This window comes from Lissotriton vulgaris, chromosome 5 (genome assembly GCF_964263255.1).
Source record: "Lissotriton vulgaris chromosome 5, aLisVul1.2, whole genome shotgun sequence".
In the NCBI taxonomy this organism is placed as follows: Eukaryota; Metazoa; Chordata; class Amphibia; order Caudata; family Salamandridae; genus Lissotriton; species Lissotriton vulgaris.
The window spans coordinates 1,423,068,682-1,423,091,055 of record NC_141693.1 but is presented as its reverse complement, the minus strand read 5'-3'; the positions used below and the strand labels follow the sequence as shown (position 1 = coordinate 1,423,091,055).

The following is a 22,374-nucleotide window of genomic DNA, read 5'->3' as shown; positions in this document are numbered from 1 at the left end:
GTCTCTAATGTACACATCAAAATCAATTCCAAAATTGAATGTAGAGCATGAATGCTGACGTTCTGAAATGTGCTCCTTCTACAGTTTCCTTTGGGCTCTGATTAGTTCTGAAGAAGCTGAAATGTTCCAAAAGAACACTGGGTTTTTCAGATGATTTTCTTTGAAGTCTGGCAATGGCTTGGGCATACTTGCCCCAGTCGCCAGATAACAGTTTCAGCAATCACAAAAGTGAGATTGTCAAACATTTGTTGCCCCTCTTCACCAAGGTGGCTGAAAAGTAATGCTGCTTTTTAGTTTAGTTTCAAAATCTACTCCGTCTATGGAAAACAGCTAATTTTCGAAGGTACGTATCCATGACTTCCACTTCACGAGTGGTTTCCTAGGATGCTTTAAGAATGGTGTGATTTGGACTAAGTAATGAGCAGAAATCATTTTTAAAGGTGAGTAATAGCAGTCCTAAAGTATAAAGCACTAAATAAAGTGGGCAGAGCAAAAGCTGAAAATGTACACAAGTAATTCTAGATATCCAAAACAATGTTTCTTATACTAGGCAGTACAATCCAAAATGGCCGTAAATGAAGCTAGCCTGTGTATTGAATGGCAGCCCAATCAAAGAAGGCAGCCATTGCAACAGTGTGATGCCTACTATCTGGAACTCAGACCAATGCAAGATGGCTGACAGTAAACCGGCATGTGGGTGACCCAAGTAGCAGCGGGGGCATAGCCTGAGTCAGCTTAAAAAGTGATTAACTACTCTAAATATAGCCTGGGCATCGCCCAAAGAGACAACATTTGCACAAACTGGAATCCGTTTATCCAGGCACGAGAACAACACATAGCTGTATGTAATGTAAAAAATGGCCAGGTTTGACCTTGCCCGAAAACATGCCACAGAGACTGTGCACAGCTAGTATGAGGGTGGATCATGGAAACAGCAGCCCTGATTCCCAGAGTCCGCAGCTGTACGGCAGTGAAAGTGAAAGGTGCTGGTGGGCTCCTGCATGCCCACTCATCTGACTGTGAAGAGGTGAGGTGTAGAGGTCAAATTCTCTGAAGATTTATTCTGAAAATGAGGAGCCAATGGCCAGCTGGAGTGCTTCTTCATGAATGTCCGAAGTCAACTGCTGGAGCAGTCAACAAGGATTCCTTGAAGAGGACTATACTAGAATGTGGGATTTAAATTAGAACATTAAATGCAATAAACAAGCAATAACAAGGGAGGCAGAAATAAACCATTGCACATTGGCACACTGCTCCTAAATACCAAGGTCCTCTTGATCATCGGAGCAGCTGTAGTTTCTGAAAGCCAGAGCCCGCTGTGTTTCTTTATATCCAGGTACCTCATGGTTATCCTAATTGGAGTAAATACCTCGGAGCAGAGTTCCGAGCCCAACAGGGATAGTATCTGGGATAGCACAAATCTGTACTCCTGTGACAGCGATGACCCACAAGCCCGGAGGGTTGCTGTGAGCAGTGTAAGGCTTCGCGTCTGCTGTACCACCGTCTAAACCACACAAAGTAACCTTCATTCTACCACTCCTAGACTCGCGTAACTATATGTCTCAGTCATCAAAAGGATGCCAGACGCTAAATAGCACTGAATTTCACAAGGCAAACAAAATAAGGAAACGGCGACAAAAGGTGAAAGCAGGAATGTAAAAGATTGCGTGAGAGGCAGCAGCTATGGGGTGGGGGGCGAAAGAGGCAATAGATGGAATCAACAGTTTGGAGAAACTCGGTAGTGAGCTGTGGCAGGCTTCAAAGCTTATTTTAAAAAAAATGTAAGTACTGCTGATAAGCAGTTTGACCCTGACCTTTTGAACTATGTTTTGTGTCTCACTAAAAGGCAGAGACACCTGCGCTCGCACTAATGGTGCAACAGCATAGCCGAAGGTCCCGTGGTAGCACAGCCATGATTACGCCGGTTTCTCTGGGTTTTTACTGTCACAGCACTCCACCCACCGGCTACCCATTTACTACTCCCAGCAGCATCTTTCACTCCAGACACATCCAACAAGAGGGAAACGGAACACGGACCATGCAAGAGAAGCATGCAGGTCCGTGGGCCTGCACTGACGGGCCACTGTCCATTCCTCTGCCTTTTTCCCATCCCTCCGACATGAGGGATGGGAAATGTATAAAGCTTTATCCTAGGGTGTCAGGCCATCAGGACTGGGGACAACGCTACCCAGGCAGACGTAAGGGCACTGACCTGGAGCTGAACCTACCGACAAGGTTGGTGGCTGTAATGGTGCTGCTCAAGTCAATAAAACTTTATTTCTGCTATCAAAGCCATAAAGCACATACAAACGTGATACAGAGTTCATATTAAAGTTCATAAAATTACAATAACTATTTGACATATATAAAATAATAAGGAATCAAACTGTGTATTATATACATGGATAAAAGTATTTAAAAAGTAAGTTATCCACATACCTGAGTTAACTGCATTGCGCCCAAATTTGTATCTACAGTGCATGCATAAACAGGCCGGCAATGTGATCTGAGCATACTAAGGGCAATACTATGTCTGCTTGTGCTACTGGTATCTGGACCCATAGGTCTGTCTTGCATAGTGCCACATAACCTGCCAGAATCGGGGCCATTTGATGGGGGGGCTGGCCACCTCAACTGACCACACACCAATTGGGACTAGTGCTAAACTGCCCAGGTATTCGGATCCTTCTCAAGTTGGGGCCCACTTAGGTGGGAGGGTAGGAACAAAGCATGGAGGGATTTTCCCAGGGTGCACACCATTAGGATGCTTAGTACCAACTTCACTAGAATCTTCAACTTTCTCAAATTAACCAAGCAGGTTCTCTCAAATATGCCGAAGGTACGGTCTCGGGCATGCCATCCACCTGCCGTCCAAACATCCTCTCGCACCAGGCACATAGGCTGCTAGGTTCTAGCCATGCAGGCTACTTAGCCACCCTCCTGTTGCTAAGGGATACTAATCAGTTATCCCACATCTAGTGTTTGTATAACAAAAGGATATCAATGAGAGCAGGCACCCAGTTTGTATTCAACCTCTAAAGGACACATACACCACAAGGTAGACATTCCATTTTGCTCTTAAGGGCCTCTCTCACAGTCTACATTTTGATCACTTTTAGTTTATTAAGACACTTTCTTTTGAGAATAATGAAATGGGTTGAGCTCCTTGCCTCGCTATCCTGCTGTTCCCTCACAAGCTCTAGGAAGAAGTGTTCTTCTGCTGAGAATACTTGACTCCACCCCAGCTTCCTTTAAAGTTATCCCTCATCCCCTCAGCACACCTCAATAATTTGTTTTTGTCAAAGGTTATGTACAGCTCAGGAGAGAGGTGACCTTGACACAGATTAGAAGACTGTACAGCAAACTGAGAAAGTATGTACACCACACTGCCTGGTTCCAGTTGACTGGTCAGTCTGTACAAAAACTAATTTACGTTTGTCTGACATGATAATTCCTCATATGAAGCCAAGTCAACTCAAGTCATGCCACCTTGAAATGGCAAGATAATTGGCAGCTATTTTCTTTATAATTGTTTATATTAATTTACTACCAGTTGGTCAGATTGAGTAGTGTACAGCCTTAAAGTTCCTTCCTGCTTCAGACTCTGGAGACTGTTGATGCCTTCTAACTTTCTTTCGCCCTTGAGAGCTTCTTTGGCCTCAGTAGTGCCTCCTCCATCTTAGTTTGCTTCTTTCTAAAGGTCCCGCCCGACATTTGGGAACTTTCACTTGGACTTCCTTTCTCATTGGTGCTTTGCCATTTGAACCCTCTTCGTTCTTCTCAATGTCTTCTGTGACCCTCGCAGCACTTTCTGGTAACACTACTTAACAAAATTGTTTGTTCAGCAATTTAGCTTTCTTATGGTTTTCTTCTTCACATTTTCTCATTCTCCTTAAAGTTTTTCCCAAGAAAACAGAAAAGAGGGGTTTGCAGATTTAACACTGACCTCATTCTTGTCCATTTAGCTCTTCTGGTAGCCTGCCACGTTGTATACCCTACTATTGCAGTGTAGGGCACTGTAGAGGGTGAAGTGACTAGTGGCTCTAAGGAACTTCTGTTTAGTCTGCAAGAAACCGATCCAATCCAGGCCAACCCAGAACCCCAACTTTCCAGGGTCGGTTAAGTGTGGACCTTTTAACTGGACTATACTAATATGTTACTTTGAGCTCCTAGGAGTGGTGTATAAAATACTATATAAAACAAATTATTATTATTACTACTAGTAGTAGTACTACTACTACTACTACTACTACTACTACTACTACTACTACTACTACTACTACACAAAGTGTGGGGAGTGAATTCAAAGGAGCATCTGCCCGAAGATGGTCAGGCAGAACCGTCAGTGGAGTTCAGAAAGCCTGGGTTACAGACAGAAGATCCGTAGTGGCAAAGCAGAGTTGGGAATCTTGACACTTGACTTGGTATGAGGTTTTACATTGTGGTAGCCAAACTTCCTGATCTGTATCTGCGTTCAACTCTTGGTGTGCCTCTTCTAATTGCAACATATGCAAATAGCCTCACCTGCACTTCTGTAAAAGATAAATAACTCGAAGGCTTGGCAGGCATTTGGTGAATGCAAATACAGTTTAGGAATGCCTGCTTAGCCTAAAACCGGAGGAACCGAGCCGGAGAGTGTGCTCAGCAGAGCAGTGTAAACACAGGGCGCAGAACAGTTTGCTTCCAGTGCGAGGGTGCAAGGTTCAGAGAAGGGGCATTACCAGGCGGCTGGGAGTCTGCCTGGAGCTGAAATCCCTCTGTAAATACTGCTGTTTTGTCTGTTTTTGATGCAGCCTCGTTTTCATGTGTTTGAAAAGTTTGACTTGCTTGCTGTTTAGCCACAGATGGTCGATTTTTAGGGTATAATCCCCTCGCTGACCATTTTTGATTGTCGGTTAAATATTACATTTCATAAGTGGTAACATTTAACTAACTTTAACGGTTACATTTTGGTGAATCTTTCTTTGTGTGTAGAAGGTCTTTAGAGACCGAATCGTGGGGTTTTATTGTTGTTGTTTTTTGCATGCCAAGACCTCTTGTTCTTCTCCTACAATGCATTTCCCTGAGGAAAAAAGTGGAAATAGTCGAATAACCCTCATGAGGTCCTGAGCAAATATTCTTACCAAATGTTGCAGGCCAAGGTTGCCTTGGTGGTATCGGAGGATTCAGGCCTAAGATAATTGCTTTGCAGGTGGGCAATAGCGGGTGACGAATAGAAGTGAAGCCTCAAGTGTCTTCTTCACTACACCCAATGGAGCTTCTCGGCCTCTTGCTCTATCTTTCAACCACCAAAATCCACATCCACTTGGAGCTTGGGTGGTGCTTGTGTGCAAAGGGTAATTGACTTGTCACAAGACCTGGGAATGAGCGGGTGGCGCCAAGTCACAGACAAAGGAAGGAAAACCCTCATGGTTGTTTTGAGAGAACCTGTCATTAGCTGCTGCTGAGTGATGGCGTTGCGGTTGCACTTGTACATTCTGGATTGTCAGCCGGGTCCTGCCCACAGCCAAAAGGCTAGCTAATGATCCAGAGAGAAATCTGCAAGCAAGGAGACTGATGTCCTGTTCTCACAGCACCAACTCGTGCCCTTACATCCCTCCTAAGACAGCCCAGCGTTCAAAGTGCTTCTGGAGAGAGTTGTGGATTACTTGAAATTCAGAGTCAGTCCTGTTAGGGCCGTAAAACCTGCACCAGTAAATACGAACACGTACTATTTACACAACAAAAGGGCTTTGTGTTAGCAGGCATCGTATGAAACCCTAATACTATTACTATTCGAATCGCTACTCTACTGGTGCTAGGAAGCAGGCATTCATAGCAACTCTACCCATCCTCGAAACCGTTGAGGGATCTTGGGCTCAGAAACTGCACGCTTTTCCGCCTCTTATTGTCATACCTCCTAATGTACGGTCATAAAAACAGAGCAGCAAAAGGTGGGAAATTACGTGTTCCTGCCACAGCACAGAAAGTATTTCGATGTCCTACAGTTCTGCATAACCCCGTCCCCTGTCTTGCACCTGCCATAAGTGCAGAAAACACCCTTTCCTTCTGGCCTTATCTGCAGGACTCCGATCTACACCATGTGGTTTGCAGACTCTTAATTGCATGTGTTACCTGTAGTGTGTCAAACACTGAAGGATACACCATTTATATGCGGATCTATTCAGATCACATATAGTTGATGTGCTATCCCACTTGTTTTTAAAAGGGCCTACTCCCATTGAGGAAAACAGCTTGCAGCCTTCCTGTGGTTATCGAAAACCTGCGATGTTTTTACACTTAAACCCAAACTTTCCAGAAAACAAATGTATAAATGGCAGATTTTCGACTAAGATTTTTTTAACTTTCCTCCCAAGTTAGGCCTAACGCTGGCTAGTCGAGTTCATTCCCCACCAACAGATCCTGCTAGTGTGTTTTATGTTAAATGCCTACAACTACAAAGTAATAACGTCAGGTGTATTCGACTATCTAGTTTATTTGCTGCAAAATAAGACCTAGCATGCATAAGCCTTTTTACATAAAAGTCCATGCCTGGAAAGAGTGTCTGCAATGACCTGGAGGGAAGTGGTCACCTTGGATCCTGACTTGATGATGAGTCGTGAATATGGCGCTTAACTGCTGTTGCTTTTCCATCTCAATTCGGTGCTAGCGGCATAGCTCAGCACATGAGTATTTCGTAGTTCCTGAGTGGAGCTTAACTTCCTCCTGGATGTGCTAAGGTCTCTGCCACTGCACTCCCTAGCATATAGGCATATATGCACAATCAGAATGGTATGTGTATTTTATAAGTGTAAGATCCAGGTGTAAAGAATGGACTATGTGCTTGTAGAGTTTGTTAAATAAGCTAATAATTTGGAAGTTCTATTTGAGTTACTTGTTTTCCTATAGGAGGCTTCTGATCGGCCAAGAATTGTTGCAAATGAGCAATTTAAAGATAAACTGTATGCTCTAGTAACTTATGGGATCGGCATGTAATGTAATGTTTTTGGTGGCTTTGACAACTTGCTCCGTAAACTAGGAATAGCAAACCCACCAGAAGCTCAAAAGATTCGATCTGATCTGAGCACCCAAACTGCTCTGTAAAAAAGTTGCATCAGTCACACAGGATGAGTCCAGCAACAGGCCGGTATTCTTTTGAGGTTTGTTGCCCATGCGGTGTGTGAATGTGTGTGCTTTACATTGGAATCGAGCATAATTTGTTCTATTGGTTCTCTTTCATTTTAGTGTTTTATGTCTACTGACTTGAAGCCGCTTGTGGACAGTTTTTAGGTCTCGCCTAGGCAGCATGCAAGCGATGCTCTAGGAGATGACCTTTAGTAATCGGTCCGTTCCTTTTCCCAACACTCTGGCATCTGCTGGCATCCACCTTGCGGGAACGAGCAGTGGCGCGCAAGCTAATTGAAAGCCCTGCTCACTCCCTCAATGCCAGCACAAGCATGAGCGCTTGAAAACAGGTGTTTTCATTTGGCCATATGTTTGTAATTAGGGGCGCACGCTTGTTAGCTAGCTCCCGGCCGCCTTGCCGACACGCTTTTACTTTCGTTCGCTTTAGTTTCATCTTAAGCCAGGCTGGCCCTGCCCCGTATATTAGCGGAAAACGTGAATGCCAATTTCAGTGATTTATTACTTATTAGTATTTTATCAATTAGGACATTTGTGGAGGTTGCATGTTTTAGCACTTCATACTGAAAAGTCAACTGAGTGCAGCAATGTAACAACCCCTTATTCGCTGCCTCGGGTAAATGCCTTTGTACCAAACCAGCTAACGTACAATCAGCACAGCACTAAACATTTATGCAGATCAGGCAAGAGTAACTATTCAACCGCACAGAATACAGTAATGTTTGTGTCCCCTTCTCCGCCCGTCCGCATGGACAGTGCTGTCGGGTAAATTCACTGGAAGACTACCTGCCCAGAGGTATTTGTAAAAGTCACATAATTCACTATTCATCGGTTGCCTCTGCCGCCTGCGTCACCCCGCCCTCCCAAGATGAAAGGAAGCGGACATTTGTTTAGAGCTTGTAAATTCCAAATCAATTGGCCTACGTCCCTAAATGTGAAAGGGGCTCGATAAGATCTGCTTGTAGGCCTTTGTCTGGAGTGTGCTGCTTTTTAACACCTCAATGCAGTTCAGGAAGCCTCTTCTACTGCAAGCTGTCCCGGTGGCTCAGACCTAACCCGGGATAGCCAGATCAGAGGGATTTTAAAACCAAACAACAACAAAAACTCCGAATCCACTTAGAAGGGCTCTCAAAGGCTCAATGACCAGGTCTGGTGAGATGCCACCTTAATTACAGCAGATACAGTGCAAGGGCAGCAGATGCCGTCTTAAGAAGTCAGATAACTGCATGCCTTGTTTTATTTTTTTACATGTAATAAATGTGCACGTGAATGCAAGCAGCCGCTTTCTATGAATACTCTAATTAACAGCACTCTTGTGACTCTGAGAGATGGCCGTGCATTTACATACATGTTAAATAAATAGATACACAGTGGGACCTATCTACAAAGGCATTTTGGAGCACATACAATAGGACTCTAGTAATACTCTTTTACATACTATTACATGGTTCTGTGAATTGGTTTCTATCATCTAAAATGGGAACCTTCAGGGAATATTCGTATTGAATATCCTAGAATAGAAAGGACCGTGTTGAATAGGAGCTGCTACTACTAGGAAGTTGCATGTTCTGGGGCAGATGAAAGAGTGCATACCAGAGTACTCCTTACCGTACTTATAAATAATTTTGTCCCCAGTGTATCTGAAATAGTAGAACTACTATTCTGGCGAGTAACTAAATCATATGTTACGGTTTCCTATATATCAAGCCCTTGATATAAGCCTCTACAAGCATGATGGAGAACAGGTTTCCGCGTGAAGCATGTTCACTAGTCTACTGCTTAACATACAAGCAGTAAAAGCCTGGCGAACGTAAGGATCTCTTTTTCACAGAGGCGCAGAACTTTATGTAATATGGTCCAGCGATTATGAAATACCCCAGGTGGGCGCAACCTTCCAATGGAAGATTAAAGTGAAATAAATAAAGCATTTAAATAACATGTTTAGCATCCAGCGGCTAGGATTGAAAGAACATGGTGGTTTTGCTCATTGTTTAATTGAGCACAACATTGTATGTAATTAACGTTTTGGTTACACAGAGATACAAAAATGCTTTAATGAACACGTCGGTAATTTGTGAGCTGCAGTTAATGCTTCCATAAAATGGGAACGTGTCCTGCAGAAACAGAGGAAAAGAGAAAAATTGTGTTTTAAAAGCATATAATAATACATTTGTGGTGCTCACCTTCCCAACACATTTTTAAAAACATGTGATATAATTTTTTTCCTGAAATAGGCAAAACAAGCACTAGAGAAAACAAGCACTAGAAAACTACCTGCGAGTAGTGTGCACGCGCGTGCAACAAGGGAAAGCCATCGCGACCAGCGTTGGTTTGAAAATATTTTTTTTAAAACACAGCTGTTTTAAGCACTCTTGCTTGTAATAGTTTGCCCCTAGCGGGAGCAGCAGCGCACAGCTATGCTAATTAATGTGCACCGCTGCTCGCTCCCGCAAGGTGGATGCCACCACAACTACGAGTGTGCTTGAAAAGAAGATGACGGATATCTGTTGAGCACGAGGCAGTTAATTTTTTCAGTATAAAATTATTAACATTTCCTGAGTGTCTAATATAAATAAAATATAAGCAGCATAACCCTTTTCTGGTTTTATACATTCGTATCTGTTTAATAGCAGCGTTTCAAATAATGTGCAGCATTTAAATAGTAAAATGCGGTTTATCTTTTTAAATTTTTTTAACTAGCTAGAGTAACCCCTCAGAAGAGTAATTTAATCCTCCACACTACAGCTTGATGCAGATTTTCATATAAACCTATATGACAGGCTCGGTTTGTCTCTTTTACAGGATAAAGCAGTTATTCCTCCGTGAAAACCCTAGTTGCTCTGTCTTCTTTCTAATGTTTTTAAACACACAGCTTCTGTGCTGCATAGCTATCCACTTTTAATGTCCCAAAGGCGTGAGTGACCCTTTGGCTATGCCAATGCGTGCTTGGGGCTCGCGCCTACAGTCTTCAGGAAAGTTAGAACCACTGCTTAATTCGTTTGAGCAATGGTAATATAATATTACCTGGCTGCTTGCTGCCTGATCCTAGTTCTCAACATTGTTATGAGGCCACAGCTGACAGTCACACATCTGCGCATGTCTGAGCGTACCTTTCTTCAGCCCTTAGATCGCACAGCAAAGGTGCTGCAGCTGCAACAAGTCCCAGGGAATTCGGTCTCAAAGGGCGATGTGCGCTTAGGCCCTACCTTATGCCGTCAACGCTAGTGTGGTATTCGGTCTTCCGAAGTCCCTTTTCAATATTTATTTGAAGACACTCTGCGCGCGCTAGTGTGTGCGAGTTGGCCTCGCCAGTCAGTAAGGGAGTCAGGAGGCACTATGCCGCTGGCCGCGCGACCCGAAGGGGAGATAACGCGAGACAGCGTCTTAGTGACACATGCCTCGCGAACATAACGTCAGCAGCGCGACAGTCAGGGTGCCGCCCCCTTTGGGGGTGGCCAATGCAGGGCGATCTGTAAGGTGGTGGGCGGTCCTAGGGCCTTTATCTAGGCCAGCCTGGTGCAGCACTTCCTCTTGGCCGCCGCGTTGCATTGGGACTACTCTGCGCTGTTCGTTCTGCGGGCGCTGTTCCGGTCTCTGCCTCGCTGGTCTTGCGTCGGGTCTGCTTTGATGAGTTTGCGGTGAGTGCTGGTGTTCGGGACCCGCTGGTGGAGGGGGCGTTGTTGTCCTCGAGGCAGAGCTGCTGTTTGTGTGGCCCGGGGGGCCGAGGGAGAGGCGGGGCGGGCAGTGTTGTTCGTCCGGCTTTTCGGGTGGTGCGGGTGTCCATGCCGCCTCTTTGTTTGTGGTGTAGTGGATGAGTCATCGGGATGCTTCTGGCGGGCATGTTGGCCTTTTCCCCGACTGCTTCGTTGTTTACTCCGTGGTAATGGATTTATTGGTGGCCGGTATGTGTGCGTCTTCCCCGAGCGCTTCGCGGAGGCTTAGCTGCGTGAAGTTGTGGCTAAACGGCTAGAGCAGTTGACTTGGAAGCTAGGCAACATGGGTTCGCATCGCGGCAGGGATAGCTCAACATCAGGCAATTTTGTGCTGCTGCACACGGTGTAGCACGGGTGATGTTCGGGTTTTGGTGTAGCGGCGCTATTGCTCGGGATACCGTGGCAACTGTGACGCGCACAGTGGTGTCTCAGCACGGGCGCAGCAGTGCTGTCCTTTTGAATGCCACGAGTGGTGTGCGGGGACTGGGACGGCGGCGCTGTCTCTCCCAGATTGCGGTCCGTGCTGGTGCTTCGTGGTCTTCCGTGGGGGGAGGGGTATGCGGCGACGCCTTGCATTCGCGCCCCCCCTCTCCGCGTCGATGGGGCCCGGTCGTTCATGGCGTCGGGTAATGTCTGCATTTCTTGGAATTCCCATTCCTGTGCAATCAGAGGTTTGTGTATGGGTCATAATGTGTGCGTCAATCACAATTGTATGGCCCACATGTGAGCTGCGGTTAGGTGTAGGTTAAGTTTCAATGTCACTTCACAATTCCTGAAGGTCCTGGTTCCCTTGGCAACAGTGCAGGAAGAATGTTAGCCAGTGGTACAAACAAGTAAAATGCCCCCCGCGACTGCTGCTGGGCAGTTATCAGGATTGAATGGGCCCCTCAGGGCTCATGCTCCCTCCGGTCAGGGTGCGCTGTGGGAGGGAATTCCGCCGATTGAGGTCTGTGGCCAGTGGCGCTCGGGGCATTGAGCGGTTTCCTGAATGTAAAGTCAGTAGCGGTTCTCCTCGCATAGCCAGGGGCAGAATACTATAAGCTTTAGCTGCGGCACAAAGGGTGGCTGTTTTGAATCGTTGGTTGTCACCCGTTGTAGGTAATACTAGCGAATACGCTGATTGACTGGTGTAGGTTGGCGCCAGTTTCAGTTGCTGGGGCCAGGAAGAAGGCGCCAAGCGGTCAGAGGCTGGGGTCGCGGCAGAAGAGAAGCCGGAAGTAGGGGCGGGTCCTCAGGCCTAGGTGCTGTTATGAGTTCCCCGTAGCATTTTCTTGTGTTTTACCTTTGTTACAAGCGTTTTGGTTTGAATTTAAGGTTTAGTGCGTCAATCCTATCCTCCAGGTATCCGCGAAATTTAACGGGCAGTTATTCTGTCAAGAGTGCCCAATATCTTCGCCACAAAGAGTAAACATGTTATAAGAAATATGTTCAGGTCCTCGAATGGAAGAAGTTTTAATCGGTATTATTGGGTTGTCACCACATGCGTCGCCTTTCGGCGCGTGTACTTTTGGTGTCCTTGGTCCCCGTCTGACTTTCTCTTGTCGGTCTTCATGTATCTTCGTTTCGGATATATGTGGCTATAAATGATTGGACGAATTCGTTTGCAGGAGGCACTCGGTTGTACGCTTGTTTAACATGAATTACAACTACTTAGGCTGGCGTGCAGTGTTAAAAATATACATATAGATAAGGCGTTCAGTGTTAAAAATATATATATATATATATAATTTTGATGCGATACGCCGTCACTTCTCTCGCGTGTGTGTTGCATGAATAATATTGTTTTAACTTTTATGTATGATCAGTTCGAACTCTATCGAATCACAACTTCAACCTTTTTCTTGTGTACATCTGCTGAAAACGGGTAGATGGGGGGCATTGTCGTTTGCGGTGCCGATGGCGCGGACTTGCGCAAATGCAAGACCTATTGTATTGCAAACACTTGTTGGGTTAGCCGGCCTATATAACATGGAGGTAAAATAGACAGACCAGTGCTTAATTTGTGAGAAAAGAGGTGCCAGGGCCCGCCTCTAGAGGTCACTGTGGGTTGCACCACCCATTAACCCTGGCGGTGTGGGAGATCATGGCTTATCTTTTAAGGACACAACCTTTATAATAACATCACAACAAGTCTTTAAAAAACGCATAATAGGCCTGTTACACCCCTCACCCGTCTAAGATGATTTCAGGAATTGTTGTGGTAAGAATGCCGCTCGATAAATGATTTATCGTCATGATTCAATGTAATCCTTCCGAACTGTAGTGTTTGTTTATTGGTGTCTTAGCAGGAGGATGTTGTATCCGACAACTATCTTTTCTGTCTATTGCATCTGCATTTACAGGTGAATTCGTGAGGCTAAGGAGCTATGTTGATCCTGATGGGATTGTCATGTACACAATACAGCCCTTTAAGGAGTGAACACTGCTGCGGGTTGGATGAGGCGTGCTGTATTTAGCATGTTAAGTTGACTCTTGTGTAACCAGAATGGACATATTCCCCTCACTAATATGAAACTTTCATGTTGTTACACATTTAACGGTTTATTAATTACAGAAACGTGATAAGGATACTCGGTTTCAGCAGTTAGATTTATTGTCTTTCTATTTACTTGTTTAAAAATTATTCACCAAGTGAAATGGCCTCAACCGTGATAGCGAGGAAACCTGTACATTATTTAAAAAATGCCAACAATTACGAAGCTACTTATTCTAGGACCTGGTAAGCAGGGTTTTGTTCAAAGAGCCCCTCGCATCACTGTACAAAAAGGAGGGGAGATAACTGGCAAACACATGGAACAGGCAGCCTCTGTTTGTCATCCGTATTTGTTTCTGTGACATCCAACTGGTTATCGTTCACATTTCTTGAGAATCGTGTTGAGGATGTGATTCAGATATTAATTCAGATGGTGATTCTGTATCGCTCTGCTGTCTGACATATTGAAATACTTCTCAGGCTCCGTGCCTATGTCATTCATTCACCCATGACCTGGTCGCTAGGAAGTGAAGCTGGGTCGCACTAACGAATGATATATGACAAGCATAGCATATGTTATTTTGTCTAAACGTATCACTTATTGAAGTGATGAATGCCATATTGCGATGCATAAGCCAGAAAGCACTTTAGCTACTTTCGTTCTCTTCTGCTCATATATTTATATATATATATATATGTATGTTCGAAACGTTTTGCGAGTGTTCCAATCGCTCATAGTCCCCGTTCAAGAAGGTCATCAAGAGCAGACTTGAAAATCTTTCTTTTCCTGCTAGTTGGGGGGACTTTACAGAAAGAAAAGAAGCTACGCTATTTTAACAAAAAATGTGATGCAATGGTTTGTGGAAGATTCTCTACGTATAGTATGTATGTAGGTCACTTTTTAATGATGCGACAAGGCCCAAAAAATGGTCCTACTGCAAACGTTCGATTAATGCTACTGACAAATTCTCTCCCTTTGGGTTTTAAAGTGAGATTAACTGAATGTCTTCTACTAATGATATGCCAAATTTGGGACCATATTCTGCCTGTCGTTTGCGATAGGGAATGTAAATGGCAAATTCACTAACTCAGATATCTTGCGACGATGTCGCTCCCATGGGGTGGCCAGGAGCAACTGCTGCTGAGAATGAGAGCTTTCAAAGGAAGAGGTTTCATTGGAGTTTACTGGTGATAAAATGAAGTATGGAAAGATGATTATATAGCCTTAAGAATAAAGACGTTCTGCCTTTTCTGGAACATAATTTTGCTTGACTTAGAACTCTGTGCACTGTTACTGCTGCTAACCGGAAGCAAAGTGCCTGTTATCTCATTTTAAACGTGCCGAAGAGATAGGCTCCATCATCTCTTAAAATAGCTACATATCCCTTCCCATGTTACTGCTACAGATCCTGCCACTCAGGACCAAGAGAAACTTTAATTAGATGCACTGGAGGTTTCATGATGGGCTTTTCTGGCAACCCAGAGGCCCTTTACGCTCCGGTTCAGCACTCTATCGAACAACACTACAGATATATTTAGTAATGTTATTCTTTTAAGCGAAGGGTGTAGACGTATAGCCATTTCCAGTTCTAGCCAACTAATGGAAACTCTACAGGGGCAAATGTGAATTACAATGCTCCTGGAAGAATATGCCTGTCCTAGATTTTCAGCCGGTGCCTTTGCGAATTACATGAAAGACACCCACCGGCTCCAACCAAACATATCGATACTGGTCCTAAGCATTTTCTTTCTTTTGCAACGTAGGGTATGTTGTGCACAAGGCCCTTAGTAGGTGCGCTGACGGACTAACAGATCCACCGTCCTATAAACGCACAATGTGTCTGGTCAAGTAACTAGCAGCTGCTTCACCTCGTATGCGGAGCAGGGAGCAGGCAAGGTGTGGTTCTCTGGCTTTTAGGCATTCCCCAACAACGCACACAGCCTAGCAGCGCAGTGCCAAGTTGCCATACGCAATGTACATGGCGATTCAGTGATGCATGGTAAATTTCAGTTTGTTGCAATGCTGCCCGTTGGTCCCCCTGTCACTATGTACAGCTCGCTCACCCAGGGGTCACTGATTTCATGGACAGTTACGGACTCAGATGCCAAGTTATAAATACACACGTGAGTGCCTTTAGAGAACGCAGGGAATCACGTGACTACGATGGGCGTGAACAGGAGGTGAAAGGGCGAACGGAGATCAGGGGGCCAGGATTAGGTGAAGTGAACGGGCCTATACAAGGTGTATGCTCTGATATCAATCCATAGGTGAGCAGATACAGTGCAAGGGCAGCAGATGCCGTCTTAAGAAGTCAGATAACTGCATGCCTTGTTTTATTTTTTTACATGTAATAAATGTGCACGTGAATGCAAGCAGCCGCTTTCTATGAATACTCTAATTAACAGCACTCTTGTGACTCTGAGAGATGGCCGTGCATTTACATACATGTTAAATAAATAGATACACAGTGGGACCTATCTACAAAGGCATTTTGGAGCACATACAATAGGACTCTAGTAATACTCTTTTACATACTATTACATGGTTCTGTGAATTGGTTTCTATCATCTAAAATGGGAACCTTCAGGGAATATTCGTATTGAATATCCTAGAATAGAAAGGACCGTGTTGAATAGGAGCTGCTACTACTAGGAAGTTGCATGTTCTGGGGCAGATGAAAGAGTGCATACCAGAGTACTCCTTACCGTACTTATAAATAATTTTGTCCCCAGTGTATCTGAAATAGTAGAACTACTATTCTGGCGAGTAACTAAATCATATGTTACGGTTTCCTATATATCAAGCCCTTGATATAAGCCTCTACAAGCATGATGGAGAACAGGTTTCCGCGTGAAGCATGTTCACTAGTCTACTGCTTAACATACAAGCAGTAAAAGCCTGGCGAACGTAAGGATCTCTTTTTCACAGAGGCGCAGAACTTTATGTAATATGGTCCAGCGATTATGAAATACCCCAGGTGGGCGCAACCTTCCAATGGAAGATTAAAGTGAAATAAATAAAGCATTTAAATAACATGTTTAGCATCCAGCGGCTAGGATTGAAAGAACATGGTGGTTTTGCTCATTGTTTAATTGAGCACAACATTGTATGTAATTAACGTTTTGGTTACACAGAGATACAAAAATGCTTTAATGAACACGTCGGTAATTTGTGAGCTGCAGTTAATGCTTCCATAAAATGGGAACGTGTCCTGCAGAAACAGAGGAAAAGAGAAAAATTGTGTTTTAAAAGCATATAATAATACATTTGTGGTGCTCACCTTCCCAACACATTTTTAAAAACATGTGATATAATTTTTTTCCTGAAATAGGCAAAACAAGCACTAGAGAAAACAAGCACTAGAAAACTACCTGCGAGTAGTGTGCACGCGCGTGCAACAAGGGAAAGCCATCGCGACCAGCGTTGGTTTGAAAATATTTTTTTTAAAACACAGCTGTTTTAAGCACTCTTGCTTGTAATAGTTTGCCCCTAGCGGGAGCAGCAGCGCACAGCTATGCTAATTAATGTGCACCGCTGCTCGCTCCCGCAAGGCGGATGCCACCACAACTACGAGTGTGCTTGAAAAGGAGATGACGGATATCTGTTGAGCACGAGGCAGTTAATTTTTTCAGTATAAAATTATTAACATTTCCTGAGTGTCTAATATAAATAAAATATAAGCAGCATAACCCTTTTCTGGTTTTATACATTCGTATCTGTTTAATAGCAGCGTTTCAAATAATGTGCAGCATTTAAATAGTAAAATGCGGTTTATCTTTTTAAATTTTTTTAACTAGCTAGAGTAACCCCTCAGAAGAGTAATTTAATCCTCCACACTACAGCTTGATGCAGATTTTCATATAAACCTATATGACAGGCTCGGTTTGTCTCTTTTACAGGATAAAGCAGTTATTCCTCCGTGAAAACCCTAGTTGCTCTGTCTTCTTTCTAATGTTTTTAAACACACAGCTTCTGTGCTGCATAGCTATCCACTTTTAATGTCCCAAAGGCGTGAGTGACCCTTTGGCTATGCCAATGCGTGCTTGGGGCTCGCGCCTACAGTCTTCAGGAAAGTTAGAACCACTGCTTAATTCGCTTGAGCAATGGTAATATAATATTACCTGGCTGCTTGCTGCCTGATCCTAGTTCTCAACATTGTTATGAGGCCACAGCTGACAGTCACACATCTGCGCATGTCTGAGCGTACCTTTCTTCAGCCCTTAGATCGCACAGCAAAGGTGCTGCAGCTGCAACAAGTCCCAGGGAATTCGGTCTCAAAGGGCGATGTGCGCTTAGGCCCTACCTTATGCCGTCAACGCTAGTGTGGTATTCGGTCTTCCGAAATCCCTTTTCAATATTTATTTGAAGACACTCTGCGCGCGCTAGTGTGTGCGAGTTGGCCTCGCCAGTCAGTAAGGGAGTCAGGAGGCACTAAGGTTTAATCTAAATAAATGAAGTCAGAACATATTTGTTCATTTATCTCCAGAAAATACAACTAACATGAATTGCGCCTTTTCTTAGCCTCTCATGTGGTTAAACATGTTTAACAATGAAAAGTCAGTGCTCCGAAATCAAAATGCAATTTAGGGAGATACAAACCATAACTTCTTAAAGAATGTATTGCATGGGCGACCCTCTTTCTCTTGCGAGTTTGCTGCAGATTATTTCGTTCAATTAGCATTGAACAAATCACAGGCGCCGCCTATTGAAATGTCTGAACTAATTATTTTAGTGAGAATTTCGTTCTCATGTTCCATTAGATATGCCTAGCAGACATTTGGCTGGAATTTCCAGTCACTGAAGAGCGTGAAAGGAAAACTTTATACGTTCATTATTTAATCGGTGTGCTTTTCCCCCCATGCACCACGAAATGAAGTTGTATAGCCCAAATTCATGTGGGTGGGGGGGGGGGGCGGGTACACAGGGGCCACAAAGTGGGGGATATCCCTTCCCTTTGTAGAGACCCTGCCTATTCCCCTGTGGGAGAGATGGACTGCCTCACTTTGGTTGGTCTCTTAGTGCTGTTCACAATGGACCTGTGTGCCTCACTGATTAAAAATATCACCAGCCGCCACTTCTGTCTGTCATGCATCATAGTTCCTACATGCTGCAGCCTCGAGTTCCACTGCTGAAAAAGAAGTGAAGACGTGGTCCAGATCAGCATGTGGCCTCCGTCATATTATTTTATAAAGGGCAAAATAGTCGGAGATGCTTCTACTGCTCCCCTGTGATGTTGGTGATCTGGCCTCACTGCGCAGAGGAAGCACCGTGTATTAAGTACAGTTATTATTAAGTACAGTTATTGCCATTATGAAAGGGAATATTGTAATGATGGCTTAAGTGCTAATTAGAAGTAACAAAATGGTTCAAATCCATGCGATGAAAGTGTTTCAGAAGTGGTAATTGGAGCATCTCATTTGAGCACCTCCTGGGCGGAGCTCCTTGTCGCGTCCTTTGGATTCTTGTTGCGCATTCCTTAGATGGGAAGTGCCGTCGATACTGATTGTTGAAACTATTTAGTCAGTAGCTGTAAAAGTATGTACCACAGCTAATACTTAAGCAATCTTCTTCTGGTAGGTTGGAAGATGAAGATTAACCAATTGTGAAATCTAAGTGACTGGTGGTGAATGCAAAGGTCACACTTCTACCTACCATTGGTTCAAATGTCTTTAATAATTTATTTTTCTTCCATTTCCCTCTTCTAGAACTCACATGAAGTACATGGACTGGCCGTGCCAACTCCGTCGGTTCCATTCGGTTTTGTGGACAACACTTCACTAGGTAAGATGGTTTGCTCACCGCTTTATAGCCCCATGAGAACCAGAGAAGCTGATTGCAATGCAGGTGCCTTGTCGGTAAAACAAAATGGCGGCTGTGTGTTTATAGTCTGACCCAGTTATGCGCAACAATGTCCATGTAATGTTTGATTCACTTCTATCTCTGTCTTCACTCAAATAAAAAAAATAACGAAGATGTCTCAACCTTTTAAGGCTTTGCTTTTTTTTTGCTTGTATTATTGGCAATCTTTTTTTAAATTTATTTTTGTATAGTATTTCTTGTTGTCAGTATGTTAAAGACTATGAGTACAACGAGAAAACAGTTCCAGGGGTAACTTACTTCCAGTTGCTTGGGATTTCCCACGCATGTTGATAGATTGAGGTCACAGGGCATGTACAGCAAAGTCTAATCTTTGCTAGAATGTCATGTATGTAAGCCATTTAATTCCAAAACTTACAAGTTTTGTCTTGGAAAATACAGAACAGGTGACATGTCTGGTCCAAAGATCACAATGGTAAAGAGCCCAAAAGAATGTGAAATTAGGTTTTTGAACCCTTTAAGTTTTACCATAATTGTAATTCTCGATTGTGGGACTCCATTAAAGTCGATGGCGCCTTTTGAGCCTGTCAAGAAGGTGAGCCTCTGCTGGGTCTGATGGCTTAGTGGGCCTATGCGCCCACTGTAGGGGCCTGTGTTCGACCTCAAGGTCACAGGTTCAAATCCCAGCGGGTCCACTCAGCCTTTCATCCATCTGTGGTCGATAAAATGAGTACCATTGAGTTGGGTAGCAGAAAAATTCTACTACTTAGCACCAAAATACCCTTTGGTGAACTTGTGGTTTACAAATACACGTTATGTTGTGTTCTAGTGGGGTGTCTGGTGTCTCTTACATGCTGTAGTTCTGTCAGCCTAAACTGACTATGTTCATGACGCCGAGAAACTCTCATCATTCGCACTCCTTCTGAAATACAAGTGAATGGTAAGATTTTACGGTTGTTAATTGTGATGTGCAACCAGGGAATCAGTTGTGTGCACTGTTACTGGGCGTGCAAGGTGTCCACCTTTTATCCTCTCCTGCTATGACACCTTTATATTTTACAGTATTGTTGTGATCGGAATCGCATGTCCAGATGGTGAATTGGTTGTCCCGTAATGGAGAAGAACTGTTTGCACTCTTTTATTGAATTGCAGTAATACATTTCCTATTAAAATCGGCAGGCAAGTCGTGCTTTGGAAGTAACTTTTCTTCTCTTTAGGGAATGTTTGTTGGCCATCCAACAATGGATGGCTAATCAGTTTCTTAAGCTCTGTATCGATAAAACCAAGATCCTAAAAGTAGAGGGTGGAGAGGTTCTTTGGGGTTTATCCATGTTCTAATCAGTTCTAGATAATGTACCCTTCAACTACGGGTTGTGGCAAAAATCACCGCAACTTTCTTTCAAATTAGTTGCCTGTTTTATTATCTTTGAGTGCTATAGAAAATCTTTCCATTCTCTTGGTACATAAACACTTGTTGTTAGTCAACGCTTTAATCTTAGAAAGGTTTGATTGTGATGATGTCTCATCTTAAGGGCTGCTTTCTATTCTTTAAGTAAACTTTAAAATATACAGATTTTACCTGTGCAGCTGCTGCTTGGCTTTAGGAAATATGACGGCATCTCCAGGCTGTACAGAAAGCTCCAAAAGTTGCCCATCTCCCGGCACATTATTTTGAAGTGCTGTGCATTGCCATTGCTTTGAAGAAGGCATCAGAGCTTACGTGTTCTATTGAAGGCCTTCCCTTCCTCTTTCACTCTCAATACTGTTGCTCAGTCATGTTACCAGAATCAAGGTGGTAGTGTTTTGTTTAAATATACAATTCACCCGAAGTCCCATTTAAAGTCTGCCCATTACCCTAGGTTTTCAACAGCTCCAATTGCAAGGTAGGACAACTTGGATAGTTGGGGACAGTGTGCCTAGAAACCCACCACCCAAAATGAGTAGATGTCCACTGCAAAGACGGAAGTGTAGGATGCCACATGACTTGTTTCCAAAGTTTATATGGCTGGTTTAATTGGGGGCACCATAACTCTGGTAATGGGTATCTTGGTCACTGCCACATTTCAAAGGTAAGACTAATTACTTGGCCAGTTGGTCTCTAAGTCAGTAGTCAGTCAAGGACTTCTTGTAAAGGAGATGGTCTGGCACCCTATAGTACTGAACATCTCAGATCAGTATACTGAATCTTGACAGTTTGGGGTTTTTAGTTGCCTACAGGAACCCAATGGGTTGTTCATGTTGAGGAGACAGAACTATTCAGCAGGACTTCACAGTGATATTCTAACTGCAACTAAATATTGTGATCCACCTAAACAATAAAAGTGAAAAAAATACTATCATTAGATCGGCTATTGTAACAGTGAGCGGCAGCTAACTGAGCACCATCCTATCAATGCAGAATAAAAGGAAACACTATTGTGTCCCTCTTATGATGCAGTAGGTGCATCCAACCTACAGAGCCAGGAATGGTACGTGGTGGCTAGTTGATGAGGATAGCCCACCACACTAGAATGCTTTATACTGTTCTGCCACTCGGTGTCCTTCAGATTAATTCTGGCCAGCTGCACTACAGCTTTTATGTGGCTCACTGCCTTGTGATTACCTCCTTCAAGGCTTCAGTCAGCTGGGCCTTGCTGCTCACTGTTTCTCTTCCCTGATCAAGGGTCTGCTCTTTTCTCTGGTCTAGGGCATGCTTAATTCAGTGCCAGGGATGAATTGTTTTCCTTCCATTGCATGACACCACAGCAGGAATTGCTCAAGGATCCTTTTCCCGGTCCTATCCTGAACCACTCACTTACTTGTCACATTTTTGCCTTTCATCCCAACATTAGGATAACCTTAAAACACAATCTAGCTGGGATGATTGTCCATATTGGAGTATATTAGTTGACAAAGTGATCTTGTGTGCATGAAGGTGTTAAATAGAATTCTTGGTGGAGTAATGAAACATTATAGTGTTTGTATGTTGAAAATAAGTGTGTGATTAAAAGTTGTCTTCATTGCTAGTAAAAACAACTTTTGATTGCAATTGTCATATCATGGAATTAGCCTTGAGTCAGTCTAAGCTTGAGCATTACGTTTAATGATGACAAGGACCTCCATGTGAACAGCTTTTGACTTGTGAAATTAGGGATTCAAATATTTTATGAGGTGTATCGCATTCTGTTGCCATAGTGTTTCAAAGCCTATAGAAGTCTGCTATCAGTTTCACCATTTAAATGTATTTTTCTAATTATTACGCTTTGATT

The 22,374-nt window shown here is 43.7% G+C and overlaps 1 protein-coding gene across 1 annotated transcript in view; it reads left to right on the top strand.

Annotated features, from left to right (window-relative positions):
- The window catches only part of C5H6orf132 (chromosome 5 C6orf132 homolog), a 124,172-nt gene that overhangs the window by 88,575 nt on the left and 13,223 nt on the right, over nucleotides 1–22,374 (top strand). Inside the window, exon 3 of the mRNA XM_086923358.1 lies at nucleotides 19,015–19,090. Within this exon, the coding sequence (XP_086779484.1) occupies nucleotides 19,015–19,090 (76 nt within the window). The remainder of the gene's footprint in view (nucleotides 1–19,014; nucleotides 19,091–22,374) is intronic.